At 50.4% G+C, this 22,502-nt stretch overlaps 7 protein-coding genes across 9 annotated transcripts; 4 read left to right on the top strand and 3 right to left on the bottom strand.

Annotated features, from left to right (window-relative positions):
• Positions 1-969: 969 nt before the first annotated feature.
• On the bottom strand, positions 970-6,446 carry MSN5_4 (karyopherin). Its single transcript, XM_066121204.1, has 11 exons — positions 5,108-6,446; positions 4,863-5,051; positions 4,327-4,792; positions 4,149-4,264; positions 3,989-4,060; positions 3,692-3,916; positions 3,531-3,634; positions 3,212-3,470; positions 3,011-3,153; positions 2,342-2,946; positions 970-2,274 (listed from the first exon to the last, which is right to left on the bottom strand). The coding sequence occupies exons 1-11, from the start codon at positions 5,963-5,965 to the stop codon at positions 1,472-1,474; spliced, it is 3,840 nt and encodes a 1,279-aa protein (XP_065973559.1). The 5' UTR covers positions 5,966-6,446; the 3' UTR covers positions 970-1,471.
• A 378-nt stretch (positions 6,447-6,824) lies between these two features.
• On the bottom strand, positions 6,825-8,370 carry J3458_018719 (uncharacterized protein). Its single transcript, XM_066121205.1, has 2 exons — positions 8,053-8,370; positions 6,825-7,969 (listed from the first exon to the last, which is right to left on the bottom strand). The coding sequence occupies exons 1-2, from the start codon at positions 8,280-8,282 to the stop codon at positions 6,988-6,990; spliced, it is 1,212 nt and encodes a 403-aa protein (XP_065973560.1). The 5' UTR covers positions 8,283-8,370; the 3' UTR covers positions 6,825-6,987.
• Positions 8,371-8,554: 184 nt separating this feature from the next.
• Positions 8,555-11,388, top strand: J3458_018720 (uncharacterized protein). The gene is made up of 3 exons (XM_007812867.2): positions 8,555-8,911; positions 8,969-9,501; positions 9,591-11,388. The coding sequence occupies exons 1-3, from the start codon at positions 8,719-8,721 to the stop codon at positions 9,990-9,992; spliced, it is 1,128 nt and encodes a 375-aa protein (XP_007811058.2). The 5' UTR covers positions 8,555-8,718; the 3' UTR covers positions 9,993-11,388.
• naa30_2 (n-terminal acetyltransferase c complex catalytic subunit mak3) lies at positions 10,128-11,393 on the bottom strand. Its single transcript, XM_007812866.2, has 2 exons — positions 10,813-11,393; positions 10,128-10,726 (listed from the first exon to the last, which is right to left on the bottom strand). The coding sequence occupies exons 1-2, from the start codon at positions 10,990-10,992 to the stop codon at positions 10,346-10,348; spliced, it is 561 nt and encodes a 186-aa protein (XP_007811057.1). The 5' UTR covers positions 10,993-11,393; the 3' UTR covers positions 10,128-10,345.
• Positions 11,394-11,769: 376 nt separating this feature from the next.
• Positions 11,770-14,443, top strand: LRO1 (phospholipid:diacylglycerol acyltransferase). Its single transcript, XM_007812865.2, has one exon. The coding sequence runs from the start codon at positions 12,267-12,269 to the stop codon at positions 14,160-14,162; it is 1,896 nt and encodes a 631-aa protein (XP_007811056.2). The 5' UTR covers positions 11,770-12,266; the 3' UTR covers positions 14,163-14,443.
• Positions 14,444-14,613: 170 nt separating this feature from the next.
• Positions 14,614-17,116, top strand: LDB17 (pre-rRNA processing). Of its 2 annotated transcripts, XM_007812864.2 has the most exons (3): positions 14,614-14,821; positions 14,899-15,434; positions 15,495-17,116. In XM_007812864.2, the coding sequence occupies exons 1-3, from the start codon at positions 14,758-14,760 to the stop codon at positions 16,428-16,430; spliced, it is 1,536 nt and encodes a 511-aa protein (XP_007811055.1). In that variant the 5' UTR covers positions 14,614-14,757; the 3' UTR covers positions 16,431-17,116. The 2 variants fall into 2 exon arrangements, with proteins under 2 accessions (XP_007811055.1, XP_065973561.1); XM_066121206.1 differs by having other exon boundaries at positions 14,614-15,434.
• Positions 17,117-18,834: 1,718 nt separating this feature from the next.
• J3458_018724 (uncharacterized protein) lies at positions 18,835-22,411 on the top strand (the record flags this gene model as incomplete). 2 transcript variants are annotated; one of them, XM_066121208.1, is made up of 5 exons in its annotated part: positions 18,997-19,606; positions 19,730-20,217; positions 20,302-20,639; positions 20,769-21,742; positions 21,801-22,411. In XM_066121208.1, the coding sequence occupies 5 exons, from the start codon at positions 18,997-18,999 to the stop codon at positions 21,821-21,823; spliced, it is 2,433 nt and encodes an 810-aa protein (XP_065973563.1). In that variant the 3' UTR covers positions 21,824-22,411. The 2 variants fall into 2 exon arrangements, with proteins under 2 accessions (XP_065973562.1, XP_065973563.1); XM_066121207.1 differs by having other exon boundaries at positions 18,835-19,606; positions 20,769-22,411.
• Positions 22,412-22,502: the final 91 nt, after the last annotated feature.

A 22,502-nucleotide genomic window follows, 5' to 3' on the forward strand; every position in this document is an offset into this window, starting at 1 on the left:
ATCCTCCACCTGCATCTTCGACCATCGGCCAAGGGTTCAAGGCGAAAAATGAGGCGTCATGCCCCCTTCCGGCTTTACAGTTTGCCGTTGCCGCCGTTGAGACACGACATGGAACCAAAAGGATGAGAAGAAAGCTTCGCCTCCTTGCAGATTATAATGATCTACGGCCAAGCAGCCCAGTGCCCGTGTAGCAAGCAATTCATGCGTGGAAACTTCTCAAACAAGGTTTATTTTGAAATAACTCGCTACTACGTAACTAACAGGTCCGTCCGACAGGCCGGCTACTCAGCCACCACGCAATGCCCTGAATAGACGGCTGTCATGTCACCGTGTCGTAGAGCATCCAGACATCCATCCATTCACAATCCCGAGTTCACCATGAGCACGAGCTTGCCAACGTCGACAAATGCAATCTTTTACAGACTTGCTGCCGAGGCTCTGGCTCCATTGCCCTCCACCCTGTTGCCAATCCTTTCAATGTTAGCTCCGGGACCCTCCCCCCCCCCACCCTTCTTCCTTCTTGGCAGTCCGATCCGGCCCCGACGTGCATGACGAGCCATTTGTTTTCGTGGGCAGCATCGCGCCTGCACTTGATCCGCTCATGGGGAAATAGGCCGTAGCCTTGCGGACCTGCATTTGCTCCAAACGAGGCTCCCAACCCCAACCATGCAGGACCGGACCTCGTTGCTCAATTGATGTTCCGCCCCCCCGTGCGCCACCGCCGGCCGCCACCCCCAGCCTGTACATCAATGATGCTGCCTGCCACGTCCCCGGCTTGAGAAATATGATGCCATTGCTGACATCCCAACGTCCCTACGTCCCACTATGACCGTCAAACAACCTTTAGCATCGCAGTCATGGCCTCTTTTTTTTTTTTTTTGGCTTTCTTTCTTCTTTTCGAGTATCAAGTTGAACGTGTCATTAGGCTTTACAAATGTACCCTACATAGACAGGCATAGAGACAGAGATGCACCACCTCGTAAATTTAGTCGTGAAACTAGGTCTATTGTAGCTAGCTGCATGTAAGAAGCCGTCGTCATCTCCTCCGTCAACGCTACTTGCTCCGAAACTCTATTGAGACCAGCTGACCACGTCCTACGCTGCGCTGCCCTATGCCTATTGCACTTGGCGCTTATGACTTACTTGCTATGCGCAAAGATAGGCAGACACACACACGCGCGCGCCCTGGGAGAGAGAAAGAGAAAGGAGAGAGAGACAGAGGCCCACGACAAAAGTCAGTGATATACGACATCCCCTGCAGTTGTCCTCTTTTGCTGCATGGATGGCATCAGACACGGACCCTACTGCCAAGGAACGGCCTGTATGGACCCCAAAGGGTCTGCTAGTGCACATGAGAGCAGCTTAACAGCTGCCGTCCGTTGGCACACTCTTTTTCTGGTCATCTGTTGTGGGTTGTTGTGGAGTGCAAATTCGCCTAGAACCAGGTCAATTGTGATCGTGATCCTCATCTCTAGCCTTCAAACAAGTTGGACACGCCTTCCAGGGCATCCGGTGTTGTTCGTCGAGCACCCATCACGCCATTTGCTCGTGTTACACCGCCATCAGCTTCATTTGAAGTATTCATGAATCCCTGTGCCATCTTGCTCCCGTTGCTTCTTTTGGCGCGTGACGAACCACCAAAGCCAGCGGTTTTGGCGAGTTTCCCCATTTCAGATACACTCACTCCCTTAAGGTCCTTCAAAAGCTCCAGAACAATCGCGCGTTGTTGGCGAGGATGAGACCCCGGCTTGGCCATGTACGGTGCAAGTCGATCAAGCTCAGCCGGGTTCACATTTGGTAGAGATAAAAGAATGTCCTTCGGTGTTGATGTAATGGGGCTGTAGTAGACCACAATAGTTGCAATTAGGGAGGCGAGCTCTTTCTGCACCTCCACAAAGTAAGGTTCGTGGAACGATGTCAAACAAGCCTTCAGCACGTCTTGCGCGATATATTCCCTGATCACCGAGGCGATTTCGGCGGGCACCGGCGTGGTGTCCGTATGGGAGCTCGCCTTGCCATCGTGAACATTCCCGGTCGACCCGTATTGTCCTTGGCCCTGAACTAACTGGAACTCGGGAACCAGAGAGATGAACAGGCGAAGAACCATTCCACAGCATCGTGTGTCCCTCATCCGGATGCCGTGAGTGCAGAATACCAGCAGCGGCTCAACAATTTCCCGTCGCATGAGACAAAATTTCCGGAGTGACGGATAAGGCGTTGATGGCTCATCTTCGGATCCTTCCTTTCGGCTTCGGGACTTCAGAGTGTGTGAATCTAACACTTCATGTTAGCGACCGTTTTCCACGGCAAATGTACATAGTATCAATCATCTCCCACATACTTGATTTTGTGGGATCCAGGAAATCCGCCACCATCATGACGGCTGTATACGTAACCTGCCGGAGAATGCTCTCGGCCTTCATTTCTTCCTTAAGTCCTGCCTCGCCGTCTACCACGCATGTTTGCTGCTTTTCCATTCTCTCCCACTCGCCGTTAACTTTGGCATCCATCTGTCTGAAGCAAGCTGCTAAGAGCTGGGGAAGAAATTGTTCCCGGTAGTCCACCGGGCAGTCGTCAACTAGGTACCGCACCAAGTTCAGCAAGTTGCTCTGTTGGTGTGTAGATAGCCATATGGAATCTGAAAACAAGGCTTCTGATAGAGGGCCAGAGAGGCCGCTGAAGCCGTAAAACTGCGGGTCGAGTCTGCTCATACAATAGATTATAGCGTACGCCGTTTCCCTGACAAAACGTACCGAGCCCCGGATAGTCGAGGCAAGGCCTTCGATTGTATTTTTCTTGTCCATAACCCTCGCGTAAAAGTCATCTTTGCTGCCTTCAGATATTCCGGCTTGCCAAAATCTGTCGCCGAGAACGCGCTCTACCATGCCTCGCATTTCTGTAGGCAACTCTACCCAACTATCAGGATTGTGCGTGGCATGTGCAAATCTATACATTTGTCAGTATATCCGATAGCCGCCCAGACAATTTAAAATGATTGACATGGACACACTTCAAATATTCAAGTAAATCAGCAAGAATGTTGGAGAAACCCTGTTGCCAAAGAGCGTACGACGCCTGAAAAGCTGGAGAGGACTTATCCAAGCGTTCTACGGAAAAGGCAAGGAATGATTTGGTAGGCCGTAGAGGAAGAGTCTTGAACGTCAAAGTTAGCATGGACATACGAGCGTACTTTACCCGACATGAGCCGTACCTTTAACCGCTCTTCAAGTTCATTTTGTAGCAATAAACCCTCTGAATCCAGTTCGCAAGAACCCCAATCCTCAAGTTCATGTGCGCGCCTGCTCGCCAGATATTTCTGGGCCTTGTCAAGGCCGAGGTAGTGGCAGAAGTCTGCATAAGATTTCAGCGATGTTCGAATCGGTTCACTCTGCCACTGAGCTTTGACAGGATCAACGAATTCAGCCAGCTTTTGAATTTTCATCTGTGTGTCGATTCCACTAGCTCGATGGCTAAAATGGACTGTCAGCTAATACATACCGAACCAACTTATGCTAAATTTGAATCCTTACATGATGAGGAAGAGAAAACTTCTGTACGCAAGGGATCGCTTTTCATCCAGTGCCCCTGAAGTCATCATCACATTCACTCGGCTCTCAATCTGGTCATAAACACCCTTTCCCGCCAATTAGCCACGAGATTTAGCTACAATTGCAACATGAACTTGTCTTACCAAAAGATGATCAGGCATCTCAGCCGCAAGACGCTGCAGCTCAATCATACTCTCACTTTGCAGGTCCTTGATGGCATCATTATATGCACGATATTCAGGTTCGAGTGCGGGCCATGTAAGGAGAATATGCTCGAGAACCTTCAACATGAATCCGGCGTTTTTGTTGAGCGCAGTAGTTGAGAAGAAAACAAGAAGTTGCAACGCCCGCTTGCGAATTATTGGGTCCTTTTTAAATGAGACAGTTAGCATCTCGGCAAAGTTCGGATGTGTTCATTTGGCGTTCTCGAGTGATCTCACCTCAAAGCTCATTTCAAGCAACTTATTACACCACATTTCTAGGTTAGACTCCATTTCAGCCACTTGCTGCTCCTGAGAATGCATGTATTAGCCCAATCAATTTTTTTTATTTTTTTTTGGTCGCGGTGGGGATGATTATTCCGTGTCGTAAAAAACCTACGTGGTCTCGCCCATGGTATCTCCTCCATTTCACATAACCTTTCAACGTAGCCTCAATGACAGTAAAAAGAGAATCGACTTGCAAGGCGGGCGTTGAATGCTTGGTATATGTTTGTTCTGAAACAGTTAGTAATGTAACTTCCAAGACCACTTCAGTGGTTTCGACAATTGGCCCTTACTGCTAAACGGAGGCTGTCCATCGTAGAGGTTCTGCAGAATATGCTCGGTACGGCCTAATATGTAGGACACTGCGTCGACAAGTTTCAATTGAACAATTTGCTCGATAATCTGGGAGCTATACCGACGATAGTTTCCCAAGAACGCGTGTCGCTCAGGGATAGTATCCGTGTCATCTAGTAGGAAAAGGTATGTAGGATCGGTAGAGTTTTCTGGGAGATTTTCATAGCGCACCAATCTGGAAGTGCAAACGTCCAGTAGGGGACCGACGTTTTCAGACACTAGGTTGCTGGGGCCAAGATTTCTATGACCAAGGATTCTGGTCCATGTTACCAGTATTGGTATCGAGACCATCAAACTCGGACTCTGCGTTACTTGAATCAAGAGTCCAAAAAATCCAGAGCTGGCGGCTTCTGGAGGTACCTGTGCAAACTTGCGTTCAAAGTAGTCCCCAAGATAGGACAGCATCTTTGAAGGCGTGTTAGTGAGAGAGGAAAAAACGCATCATCGAGGTATTTTCTCGCAATCTAATTCATACCTCTGACAGCTTCTTAAGAATCTGATATTTATCTTCATCAATATCCTCGGGGTCCACAGTGGCCCAGCTATACAAACCCTTGCAAAGATCAACTGAGCTGGGACTGTACATTGGTGCTACAAGGTCGCGGAATTCATTATCGGAGAAGTTGGACCGATAGTATAGAGCATTAAGCGCTTCTAAAGAGGCCTGAACGAAGAGTTTAGTGACAATAGCTAGTAAACATGGGAGAAGTTGGGTTCTACCTTTTGAACATCAGTGTGTGAGGATGCCAAACCAGCAGTCATGACGTTCACACATTGTGCAGCTGCTATGGCCTTGGGGATAGCCCATGGCATAAGGGACACAAAGACGGAGAGGGCCTTGACTGCACAGCTTTTGGCATCAGCGGTATCCTTGGCTTCGGAACTGACGCAATAGTTGAGGAATTGAGAAATACGCTCAAGCCATCCTTCGGGTCCATGGCGCACATCCGGGCCGGGCTGACGACTCGGAAAAGCCTCAACCAGCACTGACGTTGGTGTGAATATCTCGACGCATGCCTTACTAAGAACACCTTCCCTCATAGTCACGACTGAGTCATCCCCAGTGAAGACTTCATCGGACAAGGTCTCAAGAATAAACAGTACTAGTTCCTTATGAACGGCCGAGTCCTGGATCTGCCAGAGTTGGACAAGTAAAGAATCCATGTCCATCCATTCGCTCCCCCAGCACCGCTTTGCGATTTCAACCCACAACTGTGCCGTCTTTTTCCTGAGGTAAGACGCATCTTCTTTGGAGACGGACTGGCTCAACTCCAGTATCCAATGTCGCAAAGCTGTAGCTTGCTCCTGTTTGTAGGTAGACCATCGGTAACGTATGGCATGTTCGAGAAGCGAGAGGGCGTAGTGTCGAACGACTGGTGGCTGAGTCTTATCAGCAGCTAATTGATATCCTTGAAAGGGTGCTTCAGGTATGTCTTTGACTTCTTCGAGAAACGACTGAGCTTGCCGGCGGGCTTCATTGCCTGAAGAAGCGCTGTGCACGACATCCAGAGCTTGATGAATTCGTCTCAATATCTCAGTGTCCTCGCCATTGCTCGGGTTGCCGCTGCTAGCAGACATAATTTTTGCAGGCAATGGCGAGCGCTAAGACGTCGACGGGATTCGACCTCGAGGCAGCCTTGCTTATACTCACGAGGCGTTCTTCAAGTCTTGGTCGAGTCTAAAACGGGAGAGGAGCGCAAAGTTCGACAAGAATTGTGTCCGTAGTCGTCGTATCGCGAAATCGGCAACGCAAAAGCGAAATTATACTGTCTTTTCTCTGTCGTTCGTGGCGCCTGGCGTCCGTGGTGTGAAATTTTTTGTGCACGATATCGAAATCGGCGGGAGGATGCAAAAGCACGTTCGGGTAAGCAGGGCAAAGGCGATACCGGCTGCGCGTGACGACGGAGGGGAAACGTCAAACAGAACGCAGGAAAGATGAGAAGAGCGACGTTTGCAAGCACAGTGGTCCTTTAAATGGGTTAAGATTGACGCGGGTGGCCGGAAAGCATGAACGCAGGCGGCGAAACTGAACTAGATGATTCAATATTTGTTGGTGTCGGTGTCGGCGAGCGGTGTTCAGCAGTCTGGCAGTTACGCGGTGAGTGACAGGCTGAGAGGGCCCAAGTGCAGGGCGCCTTGATGTTGAGTGGGGACCAGACAGCAGCTGGTACCAGACCGAACACTAGTTAATAGCTGAACTTGAACTTGGCATTGAACTAAGTTGACATTGAACATGCATTGACCAGACCAGCCCCAGGTGCCCACACTCTAGATGTCTCCTTGAACATCGATCTGGAAGCTCAGTTGCCCAAGCGTGAACATGGTGCGCATGGGTTGGACAGCAAATTCCGCCGGAAAAATTGGTGTCTTCCAGATCAACGAGATTTTAGCCCATACAAAGGTGGTACTGGTCGTCTAGATACTTACCTGGGTAGGTAGGTACCTTGACAAACCAGAAATGCGGGGAGAAATTGTTCAATCAAATAAATTACCGTCTTGAACTACATCCATTTGGGCCTGGCCGGTCCATGACACCTCGACATTCCACGAATAGCAAACTTTGCGCCTTGCAATACTTTCATGGCACTGCAGCAGCCTCGTTATAGGTTGCACGTCCATAGACACAGTAGCCTATCATAGAAACTTGTCGAGAGGCATGTCAAGCTACGCTCGTCAGGGTTATATACACAGTCGGATGCGTAGTTCATGCTCTGGTGCTCTACAAACTTTGCAAGTACTGCGCTCCGCCAGCAATCGCCATCATCAGTCACGATTTCCACTATTCTAGCCCCGGCATGCATGCAGGACGCCAGAAGGAGGATGTGGACAGAGCCCTTTCCACAAGAATCAACGTCTGACTTCAAGTCGATCAAATCCAACCGCCATACACCACCGCCGAGGTCAATATCTGTCAACAACTGCACCATCTTAGCCCCATGGCTTTCATGCGGATCATTTATAGCAAAGACTCGAAGCATATCATCATAGCTCCCCGTAACAACAACCCTCCAGCCAGCTGATGTCCAGGTTGAGAGGGGTAGAATCGCAGTCACGCCGGCATTGTGTGCCCCCTTTATGCCTATCGAGGCGGAAATAGTCTCCATTTTTGCATCCTTGTCGCGGGGGACCAGAGACCACGATGTGTATCTCAGTATTGAGTCGTCGCCCCCACAATAGACAGTTGTCGGCTGGCCCATTTCACCTCTACTATTGTCTGGATTGGAGAGGCAAACTGACCAGGCTTCCAAGGTGTTTTGAATGTCCAAGTCTGTCCAGCCCTGGATGGACCAGGAGTTGTCAAGGTGCAGCAACCGCGCAAGACCGGTCGAAGTAGTCACCGCAATCATGTTTTCAACGGAAGGATGCCAGTTGCACTGCAAAAACAAAATATCCTCTCCCAGATCGGCACATCGACTCGTTGCCACATGCTCCAGCGCTGGGCCATCACTTGTTTTGAGGCGATAAATAGCCAGCGTGCCCGTGCTCGACACAACGGCAAAGACGCTCTGGGGCGCTCTACGGGTTGGGTGGAAGCGAAGATCTAAGATTGCGGAAGGTTGTGGCTCCGTTTGAAGCTTGACCCTGGTTGCGTGGTTAGGGTCTCATGTCGGTAAAGAGTAGATAGAGTATGTACTACTAGGCAAAGGCCGGCATTGAAGACTTACAAGTCGCTCCCGGCCAAGTTGAAAAGCACTAAGCTACCATTTCGACTCTGGGGTCTCTCGGATGTGCTTTCCTCCGGCAGATCTTGTTGCTGCTCTGTTGGATCCTGGTTCTGTAAATTATAGGTCCCAACCACGAAACAAGACCGGTCGACTGGGCAAAATTGCAAACAGCTCGGCGGTAATCCAAGCAGCACACTCTTCGTAGATGATATCACCCTTAAGTTGTCCATGGCTGGCAGCTTTTGGAAGTAGCCGTTCAAACAAGTGTTGTGCCCTTCACAGTCAAATTCAATGCCTGATAGGTTGACAGACCCTTTGATGGTTGAGCAAGTCAAAATCATCTCGGCAGTTCAACGGGCGCGGCTGGTGGGGCAGACCCATCTGAACCTCATCGTTTGTGGCTCCTCTCGTTGCTCACACCATGGATCGGACCGCACATGCATTAGCCAAGAGAAAGGCCCCCTGCCGCCTTGCAAAATGACCAAAATCAGCCGCTGGTCTCCAAAACTACAGAGTACCAACGTAGTTGTTAAGTTTAGACTCTCCAGATGTCGCGACCAATTCGAAGTGTAACCACATGTGCCGAGCCCCGTCCAAACGCCCAGTCCCCTTTTAAAGTGAGGTTACGAAGTATACAGCGAGCCGTTGATACACAACTGCTGGTGTATGTGGATTTTTTTTCTTTCTCTTTCATTTGAGAAATTCCCCTCAGCTTGGCAACGTTCGTTGATAGGTAAGGGCTGGCGTGAAGCCTCAAACCACTACAGCACTTGTACAAATCCGTTTGTCTGTGAACATCCCCTACTGCCACATAACCGGCACCTCGCGGGAATGGATTCTGACGACTCAGAATTCTATGGTATAAGCTTCCCGAAATAATGCCGCATTGGTGACTAGTTAATAAATGGACTTCTAGGGAGCCCAGAGGAGAGGCGGCAGCTGCAAGCCCGCGTTGACAGATTCGACGCCCACGCCTGGGCCGAGCAACACAGCGTCTGGGGATGCGGTTCTCCTTGCAGAAGCCCAGCGGTCGCGGCCAAATCTACAAAGCTACACAACCCTTACGCTGGAATTAGCTACGCGTGGCAGCTCTCTGAAACACTGGATGATTTCTTGTCGAGGCTGCCTCCTGAAACTACTGACGGGAGTGAGGATTTGCCCTGGATTTTCATATGCAATCCATACGTTTCGCGGACGGGGAAGCAGGAAGAAGACGGCGTCAACATGAAGGGGAACGAATGCGAAGCTCCGACGGAGAAGGACAGCCACGTCGGCCTCGTGGTTGAGGGTGGAATGGAGAGATTGGAGCTTCTGGCAAATTTCAGGCAAAAGTTGGAGCAGTCGGGCAGATCAGCCACATTTTTGAAGCAAGAGTTGTTGCAAGAACAGAATCAGGCCGTGGTCGATATTCTCCGTCTAGCCCAAGCCGGCAAGGTTCGAAGCGGCAAGGTATGTACGCCATTGTCACAGAGAGAAGGTGACTCATCCAAGCTTCTCTACCCTGTGCTAACACTATCGTACTCGGTTAATTCCTCCAGTGGATGCTCTTTTGCTCGCCTTCCGAGGTCAACGAAATTTGGGGCTTGGTTGCCAAAGCTACAGCACGAAATGAGCTCGGTATAGCGGCCAAGGTAAACCCTAGGTCACAATTCGATGATGTTCGCAAAGACAGGGTTATCTGCATATATACGGCCGATTTCCAAGACAAATCCGACGTCGGCCGTGTCTTGCAACAGCTGAAGAAGCTCAAGCTTGTTGGGCCAGGACTACCAACCATGTACTACAAGCCCGGTGAGTCAACATGGCGGGGTAACTGCAGGACAGAGCCACCACCGCATCATTCTAACGACGAGTCAGATATCTTTACCTACATTGGTCTTTCACATGGAAACCCCTGGGGCCTCGCTGCTTCGATATACAGCTCAAAATCGTTTCAGTAAATGGATTTTCGGTTTGCCTGGCTCAACCAAAAATCTCAAGTGCCTGGGGAATAATATAAGTTTACAGCACCCACAAGCGGTGGGTAAAAGATGAGGGTAGAACTAGGTTTGCTAGGTTTCACGACATCTAGACTTTTGAATATGACGGACAGTTTGTTCAGCTGGACTGTAAGAATGATAATTTTGTTTCCATTGTATGCTGAGTCAACGCCATAAACGCCATATACTCCATTTGATGCTAATGTCGCCTTTGCTTCTACCAAGTCAACAAGTATAATGATGTAGTCATGCGCCGGCTTCTTTCATGTATGTTCGAGAACCCCAAATGCCATTCGAATCCCCAGAGGTATGTATCAAGACACTTCCCCAGTGAGATAGTCCTGGGCGATGTCGAAGTCAACGCTCCTTAGCGGGAGAACGAGTCGATAGGCGCTATTGCCATTCAGGTAGTAACGATGCAACTTTTTGGACCGCAAGAACCCCAGCCGTTCGTAGAGTCTCATGGCCGGCGTATTTGATTCTTCAGTCTCCAGTACAATCTCATCGGCATTGCGTTTGGTCATGGCGTCGATGGCTTGTTGCACGAGGGCTGTTGCGATGCCATGGCCGCGAAAGGACGACTCGACTGCCAGCATAGCAATATACCCGCGCCGAGTCGGTGGAGAGTGAGACGAGTGAACTTCTAGTTTACAAATGATGACACCGACAAGGGATGAGTCGGATGGATTTATGGCCTGAAGTCAACCGAAATTAGCGGACTGAGCGTGTTGCCAGACAACGGACATGCTGAACTTGGGTGCCAAGGCTCCATACTACTGACCATGAAGCAGAGATGGGCCCATTGACAAAGAAAGTATCTGTAGACATAGATGCTGTAAGGCTCGCTCAGGTCTTTAGAGATGAGTGACCGTATGGCTGGCAAATATTCAGACTCAAGACTGTGCTGATACTGGATGAAGCGCAAGTGCGAGGACGATTCCTCTTTTCGTGGGAGCGCCATGATGGAACGAACTTCTGCCGCCAAGTCTTGAAGTACGGGCTAAAACAGGCCTGGTTGCCTCCAGATGTATATGTATAGCGTTCCGCGGCAAGTGACGAGAGTATGCCCGGCCGGTTAACGCTATTTAGGGCAGACTATTGGGCTGGCTGTCAGGACGAGTTGCAAGCAGTCTCCGATATTGCCTCCGACTGTGCCTCCAAGTTCCAACTGGATCACACTGGTTACCAACAACCCAAAAGCCAGTCAGGATGGGCTCTTACATTGGGCGTTGGGCCTCCAACAGCTTCCAAGGCCCGGTCCGGTAAGGCTGACACGGAGGTCAAGTGTCTGGACGGCGTGACGAAGACAGACTCCAGTTAGTGACGGGTTAGGCAACAGTCCATGTCAGCTCTTGAGCATAGATGGATTGCATGGATCGAGCGGGCCGGTGCGGCTCTTGAGCGGCGTGTCCAAAAGGTCGACTGGTACTCCGTAGTCTGGTGGCACCGCCGTGGCATGGCGGGGCTTTTCAATGTTGACAATCACATGTGAATCCCCTAGTCAGCGGGGTGCTAGCAGCCTGGTACTTGACCAGTTGACATTGATGTATTGACGCGACGGCCTGAGCTGGCAACGTGCGGTACAGAGTCTGGTGCTTTGTGCCAACAGAAGGACAGTGACTGCACGTGCCTTTTTGTTTGCGGAAAATAAGAAAGTTCCCAGTAAAGAATGGGGAGGGCATAAATAGCTACATGCCCTGGTTACTAATGCAGTATTCTCCCTCTTTTTACATCTGCCCTTTTATTTTTATCTGATTTGATTTTCTGGGCGTGGTCTTACCTATGTCAACGGCTTACCCCGAATTCTGGTCGTCCGGGGTCCCTGACACGGCCCTTGTCCTCCTCTAATTTGTCTGCCAGGCTAACCTGAGACAAAATACTACGCATAATAGTCAGTGCCGACTCGATCCTTCCCGTACAGTTCGCTCTCGCCTCTGTTTACTCTTCTGCTCAACACCACTTGAGCAGCATACCTCAAGACATGAAGATTACCCAATTGCCGACAAAACTTTAACCGCTGCCGGTGCAACACAGAAGTGTCATCAGCGCAATTCCCTCACTACTCCCTGGCTAGTCTGCTCGCGACTAAGCCTTACTGTTCTTTTGCTTTCACCGCCGAATCAACTTGGCGCTGCCAGCATCAGACAGGAGTCTGGGATCTTAGATTCAACGGCCAAGGAAAAAAAAAAGACACCGGACACCACACGGAGAACGGATCTTGCCGTATTGTGCCACATGGCCACCACGCTGCGTCGCCGCGCACCACGCGAGACACAACCAGTCGATGACGGTTCGCCGACCCGCGAAGATAGTCCAGCCATCGAGCCGACGGCGCATATCCATGTGGTGGAAAAGGCACCTAGGGCGACCCGAAAGAGGCGGAGTACCTTTATATTCTTACTGGGCGGAATATGCGGCTTGCTAGCTGCAGGCTTTTTTGCCAAAACCAATGATCTTATAGACTTCCCTGAACTCGGCGAGCTGAGCATGGACAGCTTCTTCGATGTCCTTCCGGCTGGCCTAATTAAGGATATGCGCGACCTGGTGCAAGGAGAGCGAGAAGTCACGGATGCGTACGACTCTTTTTCGGTCGGCCTCAAGGCACGATCCGAAGGCCTACACGCTCACCACCCTATGATCATGGTTCCAGGAGTCATTTCAACCGGCTTGGAATCCTGGGGGACTGCCAACACATCACGTCAATACTTCAGGAAGCGCTTGTGGGGCAGTTGGACAATGATGAGAGCCCTCGTGCTCGACAAGGAGTTGTGGAAGAAGCATATCATGCTCGATAAGAAAACTGGGCTCGATCCGCCGGGCGTGAAATTACGCGCCGCGCAGGGCTTCGATGCCACAGACTTCTTCATTACGGGATACTGGATCTGGAACAAAATCTTCGAAAATTTGGCCACCCTTGGTTATGACCCGACAAACTCTTTCACAGCTGCCTATGATTGGCGATTGTCCTACCAGAATCTTGAGGTAAGAGACCGGTACTTTTCCCGTCTGAAGTCACACATTGAGTCTGCTGTGGAATATGACGGGGAGAAGGTGGTCCTAGCCTCTCACAGTATGGGCAGCCAGGTCGTTTACTACTTCTTTCACTGGGTTCAGTCTGAGAAAGGTGGTCGTGGAGGAGAAGACTGGGTGGATCGTCATATCGGGTCTTGGATCAATATTAGCGGATGCATGCTTGGTGCAGTGAAAGACCTTACCGCGGTATTATCTGGTGAAATGAGGGACACCGCACAATTGAACGCCTTTGCCATATATGGCCTGGAAAAGTTTTTGAGTAAAGAAGAGCGGGCGGAGATTTTTCGCGCCATGCCCGGTATCTCTTCCATGCTCCCGCTCGGCGGCAACGCGGTTTGGGGTGATTTGGACTGGGCACCAGACGACCGACCGAACCAGAATTTTTCGTATGGTTCTGTTCTCAATTTCAAGGTCGGAGCCAATTGGACTGCTCCGGGCAAAAACATGACTGTTGAGGGCTCTATGAAATATCTCTTCGAAACTACAGAGGACTGGTATCAGAAACATGTCAAAAACAGCTACTCTCACGGCGTTGCGCACACCGCAGCTGAAGTGGAAGCTAATGAGAAGGACCCGGATAAATGGATCAATCCACTTGAGACTCGTCTGCCTAACGCCCCCAATTTAAAGATATATTGCTTCTATGGCGTAGGCAAGCCAACCGAACGCGCATACTACTATCGAGCCCCAGACCAACCAGCAAGCACAAGGCTCAAAATTATAATTGACACGGCGCTCACTGAAGGTGAAGTTGATCATGGTGTGGTAATGGGCGAAGGTGATGGCACAGTGAATCTTCTTAGCACAGGATACATGTGTAATCGTGGGTGGCATATGAAAAGGTATAACCCTGGCAATTCGAGGATCACGGTGGTAGAAATGCCTCACGAACCGGAGCGATTCAATCCCAGAGGCGGCCCGAAAACTGCTGATCACGTAGACATTCTGGGCCGCCAAAACCTAAACGAAATGATACTTAGGATCGCGGCGGGCAAAGGTGATACGATCACTGATTATGTTGTTAGCAACATCAGCGAATATGCGGACAAGGTCAAGATCTATGAGGAGGGCGAGCAAAAGGCCACAGCGAAATCATAGTATATGTTTCGCATTTTGTATTGCGAAGTAGAAGGTTGGCTTGCTTGCTCTATGTAGAAGTTGATGGGCTGGCGTCATGGTTGGTTGCTAATTTCGTTCCCGAAAAGGTCGGAATGCTGGGCATGTTCCCTCAGTCGTGATGCAAAGAATCATCCTAGACCAAGGCCTACCAAACATGTTTATTCGTAGGATACTTGACCTGGAGGGGTTACAGGCCACGTTCATGACCTGCAATATAAAGTATCGCACTGTCCGCCTGCCCACCACACTTGGGTACCTACATATGTAGGTAGTTTGACATGTCTGGAATGGGTGCATGTGACGGCTACGCAGAAATAAAGTCAAGTGTTGCGCAAATGTGGCTTGCTGTGCCCAGCTATGGATGGCTTACCCCACCACCAATGGTCTCCAAAAGCGTGGCCATCTCTGCCAAAACCACCCTCCTTTCCACCACAACCTTGAGACTCCAACCCCCTTGGATGAAGATAACAGGGTGGCAGGGAGACGACTTGTTTGATTAAAGGACATTGCTGCCGTGTACCGGCTAGGAGAGGCCCGATGCTGCCGGTGTCCCTCTTTCACCCGACATCCAGTCATGGAGGACAGTGACAAAGTCGTCACTGCAGTCGGCTCCGAAGATGAGCATCGACTTTGGAAGGGTAAGGCATACCTGGGGCGCATCGTGTATACATTCGAGAACCTATCCATTTCGCTGCAGCTTACATATGTTGTCCAGAGATGAGCGAATGCCTTGCCGCCGATTGCACGAGCCGCGAGTCCATCGACGACACCCTTCGAGAGTGGCTGGAAATCACTGCCCGGTTGCGACATTGCACCGCGGATTCGCACGACGATTTCTTAGCATGCGCTCATACGTTACTAGAGAGCGATGTCTTCAGAAATAATAAGAACTACGTACGGACTCAGATTATTCACAGTCTACTGCAGGAAGACGAGGCCGCGCCACTGCATGCCATCACCAGCTTCCTGTTTCTTGACGGCTGCAGCAATGAGACGACGTTCCCGCGGATGATTGAGGAATCATGCTTTCCCCGGCTTTTAGAACTCATAACTGCACAGAAAGATGACGCGGATCCTCGGTTGCACCGCCTCCTGCTCCAGCTAATGTACGAAATGTCACGAGTGGAGCGGCTCAAGGTCGAAGATTTGACACTGGTTGATGATTCTTTCGTCCATTACCTTTTCCAACTGATTGAAGGTGTCTCCGATGATGTACAGGATCCTTACCACTACCCTACCATTCGAGTTCTGGTGAGCAAGCAAACTGTACTGATTAAGTATCAACGCGTCGTCTGGACTGACCTGGCCTAGCTTGTTTTGAATGAACAATACATGCTGGCTTCGACCGATTCTGTAACAGATCCTGCAATTACGATATCGACCCCATTAACCAATCGCATTGTCAAGTGTCTGAGTCTTCACGGACCCCTGTACAGAACCTTTGGCGAGAATGTCATCCTACTTTTGAACCGGGAAACAGAAACTTCGCTTCAATTACTGATTTTAAAGTTATTGTATCTGCTGTTTACAACAAAAGCCACATACGAATACTTCTACACCAATGACTTGCGAGTTTTGCTGGATGTCATAATTCGGAATTTAATGGACCTTCCGGACGAGAAGATATCTTTGCGCCATACATACCTGCGCGTCATGTACCCGCTGTTGGCTCATACACAACTCAATCAGCCACCTCACTACAAAAGAGATGAGGTCCTCCGTGTCCTGAGAATACTTCGTGGGTCCCCGAACGCGCATTTTGCACCCGCAGATGAGACGACTCTACGATTGGTAGCTCGAGTGGCAAAGGTTCCATGGATCGAAGAGAAGGAAGAAGAGAAAGAAAGTCCGGGCCAAGCTGAAGTAGCCCGCAAATTCCTTGGAATCAGCCTGTCACCGTCGCAATACGCCAGTAGCATCAGTGTGGGTGATGTGGCGGGAGTAATGGAACGGCCTGGTGTCCAAACTCCAAGCCGAAAAGCATCGACGGCATCAGATACGCACGGCAAGACCGATAGGGAAGGCAATGCCGCAGAATTGTCTGTAAGGGCAAAGAAACCACTCCCCATCGTCCCGACACATCGACATGGCATCCCATTTACTCAGGCAGCCAAAGTTTGTGGAAGTGTGAACGGCGAAGGCAAGAAGATTCCTCCTAAAGCACCACCGCCCCGGCGTTGGGGTCGGAGGAAGAGTTTGACGGAGCAATCACCCATAGGGCCCATTAGCGAAGCTAACCCAGACTGAGGACCGCAAGGGTAACGGGGCATGTGAAAAATTCTTCGAGAATGCATTATTGCTTGGACTCGAGATATCATTCCGTGTTTATCGAAGTAGTTGGTGTTTACGACATGGCGCTGCTTGGCTCGGAGCACATCTGACTGTTCGTGCATGTGGCAAGCTGACAGGAGGGAATATTGGGTACGCCTACATAGGTATACGTCGAGGCGGCAAGTGTATTGGTTATCAAGATTTCTTAGCGTTTATGGCGTCACGGAGTTACGGGTGCGCGAGTAACATTCATCCAGCAATAGAAATCAAAATGTTGCAATCAATCGGCTTCTTGTGCCCGCACCAACTAATCTGTAGAGTACATATACAGATGGAACCTACAGTGGGCGGATGGCAAGCAGATGAATTCACACGAGTTTGATTAGTCTAAATTGAGTACTCGGGGGGTTGTGTACAAACGGATTGCAAGTTGTTCAGTTAAAAGAAAGCCCAAGAAATGATGAGCATCTGCTGGCCAACTAGGAACATGGAGGCCAACTTTTTAAAAAGCTTTAGTGAGGCACCGATGATTCCTTGCGAAGAAAAGTGCGGGCGCGTCATTTGGATGCCATACCATGTAGTTACTCCGTACAGAGATTGAGAAATGAGAAACGGGGAGTTGGAGTGTGAAACAGCCGGTACTCCATAGTGGCTGAGCTGCCGATGTAGGCACTCCATAATATGATCTATCCCATCAAGAGGAGTGAAACGTACTAGTACTTGACATATGCTTACATATCCTCACGCCCTGGTGACTTGGTCTGACTCGAGAAAACAAAGCTTGTTAGGAGCTTTTCGACGAGGATCGGACGTCTCGAAATGGATATCGGCTTTTTCACTTCTGCTATTTCCATGTCAACATATTTTTTGGGGGATGCTCTGAAACTCGTACGCAATCTGGACACTGAAGTAGCTACTAGTAGCTAGGGTAGGTAGGCACGTACCTACTGCGAGATCGTGCAGATGGTCTCAATTGACGCTATCGGGAGGCTTCAGCTTGGAAAGCTATGGTCTGACGTCATTTTCTGGGTCCCCCCGGTGTCTTTTCTTGGCGACGAGGGAGTTGTCTCCACCACCACTATCGTCACCACAAGTGGCACCAGTGGCTAAAGGCCTGCCTGCATTGTATTGTAAGACAGCACGAACATGATTTTCCACCACCACGTCTCCCAATAGCGGCCATTGACCGCACCATCTGGCCATAGCTGTTCTTGGCACGCTCCAATGATCCGTAGGTTTAGTGGCAATATGCGCCTGAATATTTGTCATTAGAGTATGGAGCATCTAGACGCAAGTTTATTAGTCCTTGGCCTGACATGAGGCGTCGCAGATGTAATCAGTAATCATCAAGCGGTGATGGGCAAGAAAGCTGACTTGCCCAGACTGTTTGCAGGCGAATTAGGTGTCAACTACACTGCCTAGCCAAGGTCTTTTTCTATATTGCTGCTGTAGTCCTTTTGCTAATTTTTTTTTTTTTTTTTTAAAAAAAAAAGGGGGGGGGGGGGGGGGGGGGGTTGTTTGAATAGCTTCCGCATATTGGACCTTATCACTGCCGTATCGCAAATAAAGATTCCAGCACGTCCATCGTGACATATTTTCAGGCATCACTGCGGTATAATCACTCGTTGGCCGTGCAGGTTCACGGGAATGGACTGACTCGAAATGGCTGAGATGCACGCCCATATTTACGTACACGGATGAATCATGGAAGACAGATTCCATGATATCTTGGGAGGCCACAGCTCTGTAGCCACGTCCAAGTGTCATGAACCTGTTTCCTCTTTACTGCAGTGATTGACGCATAGTGACGACCTAGGACAGGTCACAGCGCTGCAGGGCAAAACAGAAATGTAGCTACTTCTGGGCTCCATGTCGGTCCAAATGTCGTTTTTGACCTTGTTTCCCATTGCTTCCATGACATCAATGGACGTACAGCCATGAGAGACGGAGTGTGCTAGCTTCGGGCCAAGTCTCATTGGGAGTCAAGCCATTGCGTCAACGCATGTCCGGGAGCCCGCCTTGCCTGCCCAGCCCCTTGGGACTACTTGAGTGGGTGATGGGTGGTGGTGGAGGAGTCGTCGACTGAGTCCCATGTCGGGGATCTCTTGAGATTAATTCAAGTTCAATGTCGAGCCGGATATTTGTTGCATCTAGAAGGCATCAGGGGTAAGCCATTGATGGTATTACTACTAGTAATCGTGTGCAGATGGACTGGCGGTACCAGTCGCAACCCACCGTCGACTTACTTGCACCAATAAGGTTGCAACATCCGAGTAGGTACGGAGTACTCCGTAGTTTGGGTGGTTTTCCGAGTCTGTGGCGCCATTCCTCCCTCCTGCCTTCCCCAATTCCTAGCTCCCAAGCTCCCGAGCTCCCCACACACGCCTCCACCCCCCCCCCTCCGTCCTACCGTTCCCGTCTGTTTGCGCTCGGATCTGTGACCAGGTCGCTTCCTCACCCTCCCTGCCTCAATAACTGTCTCCAAACTGTCGAGGTTCGCTTGCTCTTCTGGCCCTGCGGCCTTTATAGCTCCACCTCCGTCATGGATCGTCTGGTGTCGTCTTCTCTCCCGCAGCAGACTTCCAATGCCAACCTGAACCGAAGTTCCTCCCTCTCACACAGCCAGTCCCAGAGTCACCCACGGCAACGGCAACGGCAACAGCAGCAGCAACAGCAACAGCAAGAGCAACAGCAAGAGCAACGACAGGAATACAATCACCAACACAACGCTTCTCAGGCTCCTATACTGCAGCACCAGCACGCGCTAGACAGAAAGACTGCATCTCCTGCTCTCCTGGCAGGCGTGGGCAGATTCGCCGAGGAGTGGGACGCCAGCCAGCGCGGCAGCTCCATCATCGACGAGAGCTACCGATCTGGTTTCGCCGCCATGCAGCGCTCCAATTCCGTGCACAGCTTCGCTGCTGGCGACGATCAGCAGCTTCCCGTGCGAAACAACACACTTCGTAAGAAGTCGTCCATGAGACGAACCAGCAGCCTCAGACGCAGTAGCAGTCGCCGAAGTAGCAGACCCGGCAGTGTTAGGAGTTTGGCCTTGCATTCGGCCTCGGACCGGGATGATGCTCACAGCGCATTTTACTGCCCTATCCCTACGTCTGGCACTCCAACAGATGTCCTTGCCAACAGATTCCAGAGTATGTGAAGTGATTTTTCGTTCCCCATATATACAACGCCATCTCGTCATCCGTGACTATGGCTCTAGCTCTTGTCGCACACTCGAACCTGGGATAACTCTGCTAATGCCAGCATACTTCTAGCCTGGAGAAAGGTTCTCAAAGACTTGATAACCTACTTTCGCGAGATCCAGTCGCACTACGAGCAAAGGTCCAAGGCTCTTGTTAAGCTTGCCAATGTTGCAAACAATATCTCGACGCCCCCGCAGTTCCTTCGATCTGCCGGGATTGACGATGCCCTGCAGTTTCTCCGTAACTACAACACAGCTGCCATTCAAGAAGCCAATAAGTCCAAGGAAATCGAGGAGGATGTAATCTTAGCTCTGACAGGGTTGAGAAGCGATCTTCAGCAGAAGATCAAGGAAATCAAGCACTTATCTGGTGACTTCAAAAACTCAGTGGATCGCGAGATGGAGGCCACCTCCAAAGCCGTTCGTGCTCTTGCCGATGTGCTCGACAAGACGGAAGTTGACGCCTCGTCTACAACTGGGAAGCAAGATCCCTATCTGATGCGCCTCGCAGTCGACCGACAAGTCGAGCGCCAAATAGACGAAGAGAACTACCTTCACCAGGCAAGCAACCACCCCCTCAGCCGACATCTTCCTACCGACTGGGAGACAATATTTTCAAGCACACCTTTCTTACCATTCTCGTAGGCATATTTGAACCTTGAAGGCTCTGGTCGTGAGCTGGAGTCAATTGTTGTTGGGGAAATCCAAAAGGCGTATAACGCTTACGCAGGTATTCTCAAGCGCGAAGCCGACAATGCTTACGCAGTGGTAGATGAACTGCGCGATGGACCCATCAGCATGCCCAAGGACCAAGAATGGATTCATTTCGTCACACACGAAGACCAGATTGTTGACCCCACCGTTCCCATGCGGTCCGCTGATCAGATCCATTACCCTGGCCAGGATCACGTCTCAGCACAGGAGATTCGAGCTGGGCTTCTGGAGCGCAAGAGCAAATATTTGAAGAGCTACACAGCCGGATGGTAAGTTATTATCACCCCGGTATTTTTTCGCATTTCTTCATTTCGGTGCCTGCTGTTTATTCTGCGATTCATACTGCTTTCAAAGTTAAATCAGCAAGTACCACGGGTCGACTAACAAGTTAATCCCAGGTATGTCCTTTCTACCACACACCTCCACGAGTTCAAGTCGGCGGACAAAGCACAAGCCCCGGTCATGTCACTGTACTTGCCCGAGCAAAAGCTTGGCTCCCACTCGACCGAGGGTGGCTCATCCAACAAATTCATTCTCAAGGGGCGACAAACTGGCGCGATACACCGCGGGCACACCTGGGTTTTCAGAGCCGAAAGTCATGATACTATGATGGCATGGTACGAGGATATCAAGGCATTGACTGAAAAAACCCCCGAAGAACGATCCCAGTTTGTTCGCACCCACTCTCGAAGCTTAAGCCGATCATCCCATCGATCCGTTAGCAGTGATGGTATCGTGGACGAGGATGACGAAGAGCCTTTCTCTGCAAATCAAATGGACGTCAACCCAGAGCCACGAGAGGACATGGTTTCCAGACGGCCTCAACCAGGTGGGCGGTTTCCATCAGATCTTCAAATCAACGCACAGCGTGGCTTACAGGCGCCACAATCGCCATCTAGTGTAAGCTCCGGTCACCAGGATCACTCTCCGGATGCCCAGGCCTATGTGGCCGCGGGAGCTCTACCTGTCGCTGCGTCTGTAGCCGGACGTGAGAGTCAACATCTGCACCATGGCCAGGAGAATCACATGGGCTATGGAGGCACCGACCAAACTCCAATGGAAGATATGCCATCCCAGGCTGCCATAGCCAGTCAACAGGCGCATCACGATGGCGTTAATCCATACACAAGTGAACCAGTTCCCCATCCGTCAAACCAAGATGGTGGGTATTTTACCGGCGCCTTTGTGGGTTCACAAGGACATCAAGAGGACCTAAACGGAAAAACCACCAACGTTGTCCCTGAAGCCTCTGAGCTTTCAAATGCACCCGGGCAAAACATTGATACCGAGCCTGTTCATCCCGGTGAAGGCGAAGTGGTAGAGTGTACCACTTCTAACGCGACCGAAAAAGACAGTCACAACTATGCAAATGGTAATGCTACGGCCGACAAAATAAGTCCCCTTGTATTGGCAGCCAGTAATATTCCTAGATCCGAAACTCAACGAGAGTTAGCCCTCCAGGTAGTCCCCGAAGCCAGCGCCACCGAACACACTATTCCGGCCGAAACGCCTTTGGGAGGGACGAGCAGACCGAAGAGAGAAACTGACGACAGGACGGATAGCGTTGCCACTATCTCGAACTTGCCAATCCCCGGGAAATTCCCGAAGGGTAGTAGTGTTGTCTCCCCTTGAGTGTTCCCTTTTTTTTTGAAGGCTTTTTTTGTTTTGTTTCGTAAAAGCGATTGACGGGGCTCCTTTCATGTTTCTTTTCCTTGATAGATGCTATTCCTATATCGTTCTACTGTATATGCTGTGGTGTTTTTGTTGGTGTCTTGTGTGTCTTGTTCCTACTACTATTTGTTAGGCTATGTTTCTTGGATTATGAAGGCGCCTCTACTCGTACAGTTTTTCCTTGTTAGCTTGCTGTACGCTGCTTTTTTGAACGGAATACTTTCCCTCAGCCGCGTGTGTATACAGACTGTATACTTGGCTGCAACAGGAGATATTTTCATGACAGAAATTGAACACGACTTCTTGGTACTCCACCCCCCAAAACGCATACGTGTCATGGAGAAGCCAGCGCATGTCAACTATGCCAACTGGCACAAGGAGGGACTTTGTAATGCTCACGGCACGCACATTATACCATGCTGCAGTGATCCGCGCCCATGACTCGACAGCCGTCTGTCCCA

This window comes from Metarhizium acridum (assembly GCF_019434415.1).
Source record: "Metarhizium acridum strain ARSEF 324 chromosome Unknown scaffold_555, whole genome shotgun sequence".
Lineage (NCBI taxonomy): Eukaryota > Fungi > Ascomycota > Sordariomycetes > Hypocreales > Clavicipitaceae > Metarhizium > Metarhizium acridum.

Bases quoted from the DNA above. Each gene is read 5' to 3' on its own strand.
- J3458_018719 (XM_066121205.1), bottom strand. From the start codon at position 8,282: ATGGACAACTTAAGGGTGATATCATCTACGAAGAGTGTGCTGCTTGGA. The intron at 7,970-8,052 runs GTAAGTCTTCAA...CCACGCAACCAG, and splicing joins AACTTGGCCGGGAGCGACTT to GGTCAAGCTTCAAACGGAGC.
- LRO1 (XM_007812865.2), top strand. From the start codon at position 12,267: ATGGCCACCACGCTGCGTCGCCGCGCACCACGCGAGACACAACCAGTC.
- MSN5_4 (XM_066121204.1), bottom strand. From the start codon at position 5,965: ATGTCTGCTAGCAGCGGCAACCCGAGCAATGGCGAGGACACTGAGATA. The intron at 5,052-5,107 runs GTAGAACCCAAC...CTCTTCGTTCAG, and splicing joins CACACACTGATGTTCAAAAG to GCCTCTTTAGAAGCGCTTAA. The intron at 3,154-3,211 runs GTACGGCTCATG...TTGACGTTCAAG, and splicing joins AACTTGAAGAGCGGTTAAAG to ACTCTTCCTCTACGGCCTAC.
- LDB17 (XM_007812864.2), top strand. From the start codon at position 14,758: ATGGAGGACAGTGACAAAGTCGTCACTGCAGTCGGCTCCGAAGATGAG. The intron at 14,822-14,898 runs GTAAGGCATACC...TATGTTGTCCAG, and splicing joins TGAGCATCGACTTTGGAAGG to AGATGAGCGAATGCCTTGCC. The intron at 15,435-15,494 runs GTGAGCAAGCAA...GACCTGGCCTAG, and splicing joins ACCCTACCATTCGAGTTCTG to CTTGTTTTGAATGAACAATA.
- naa30_2 (XM_007812866.2), bottom strand. From the start codon at position 10,992: ATGGCGCTCCCACGAAAAGAGGAATCGTCCTCGCACTTGCGCTTCATC. The intron at 10,727-10,812 runs GTCAGTAGTATG...GGTTGACTTCAG, and splicing joins GGGCCCATCTCTGCTTCATG to GCCATAAATCCATCCGACTC.
- J3458_018720 (XM_007812867.2), top strand. From the start codon at position 8,719: ATGTGGATTTTTTTTCTTTCTCTTTCATTTGAGAAATTCCCCTCAGCT. The intron at 8,912-8,968 runs GTATAAGCTTCC...ATGGACTTCTAG, and splicing joins TGACGACTCAGAATTCTATG to GGAGCCCAGAGGAGAGGCGG. The intron at 9,502-9,590 runs GTATGTACGCCA...TAATTCCTCCAG, and splicing joins GCAAGGTTCGAAGCGGCAAG to TGGATGCTCTTTTGCTCGCC.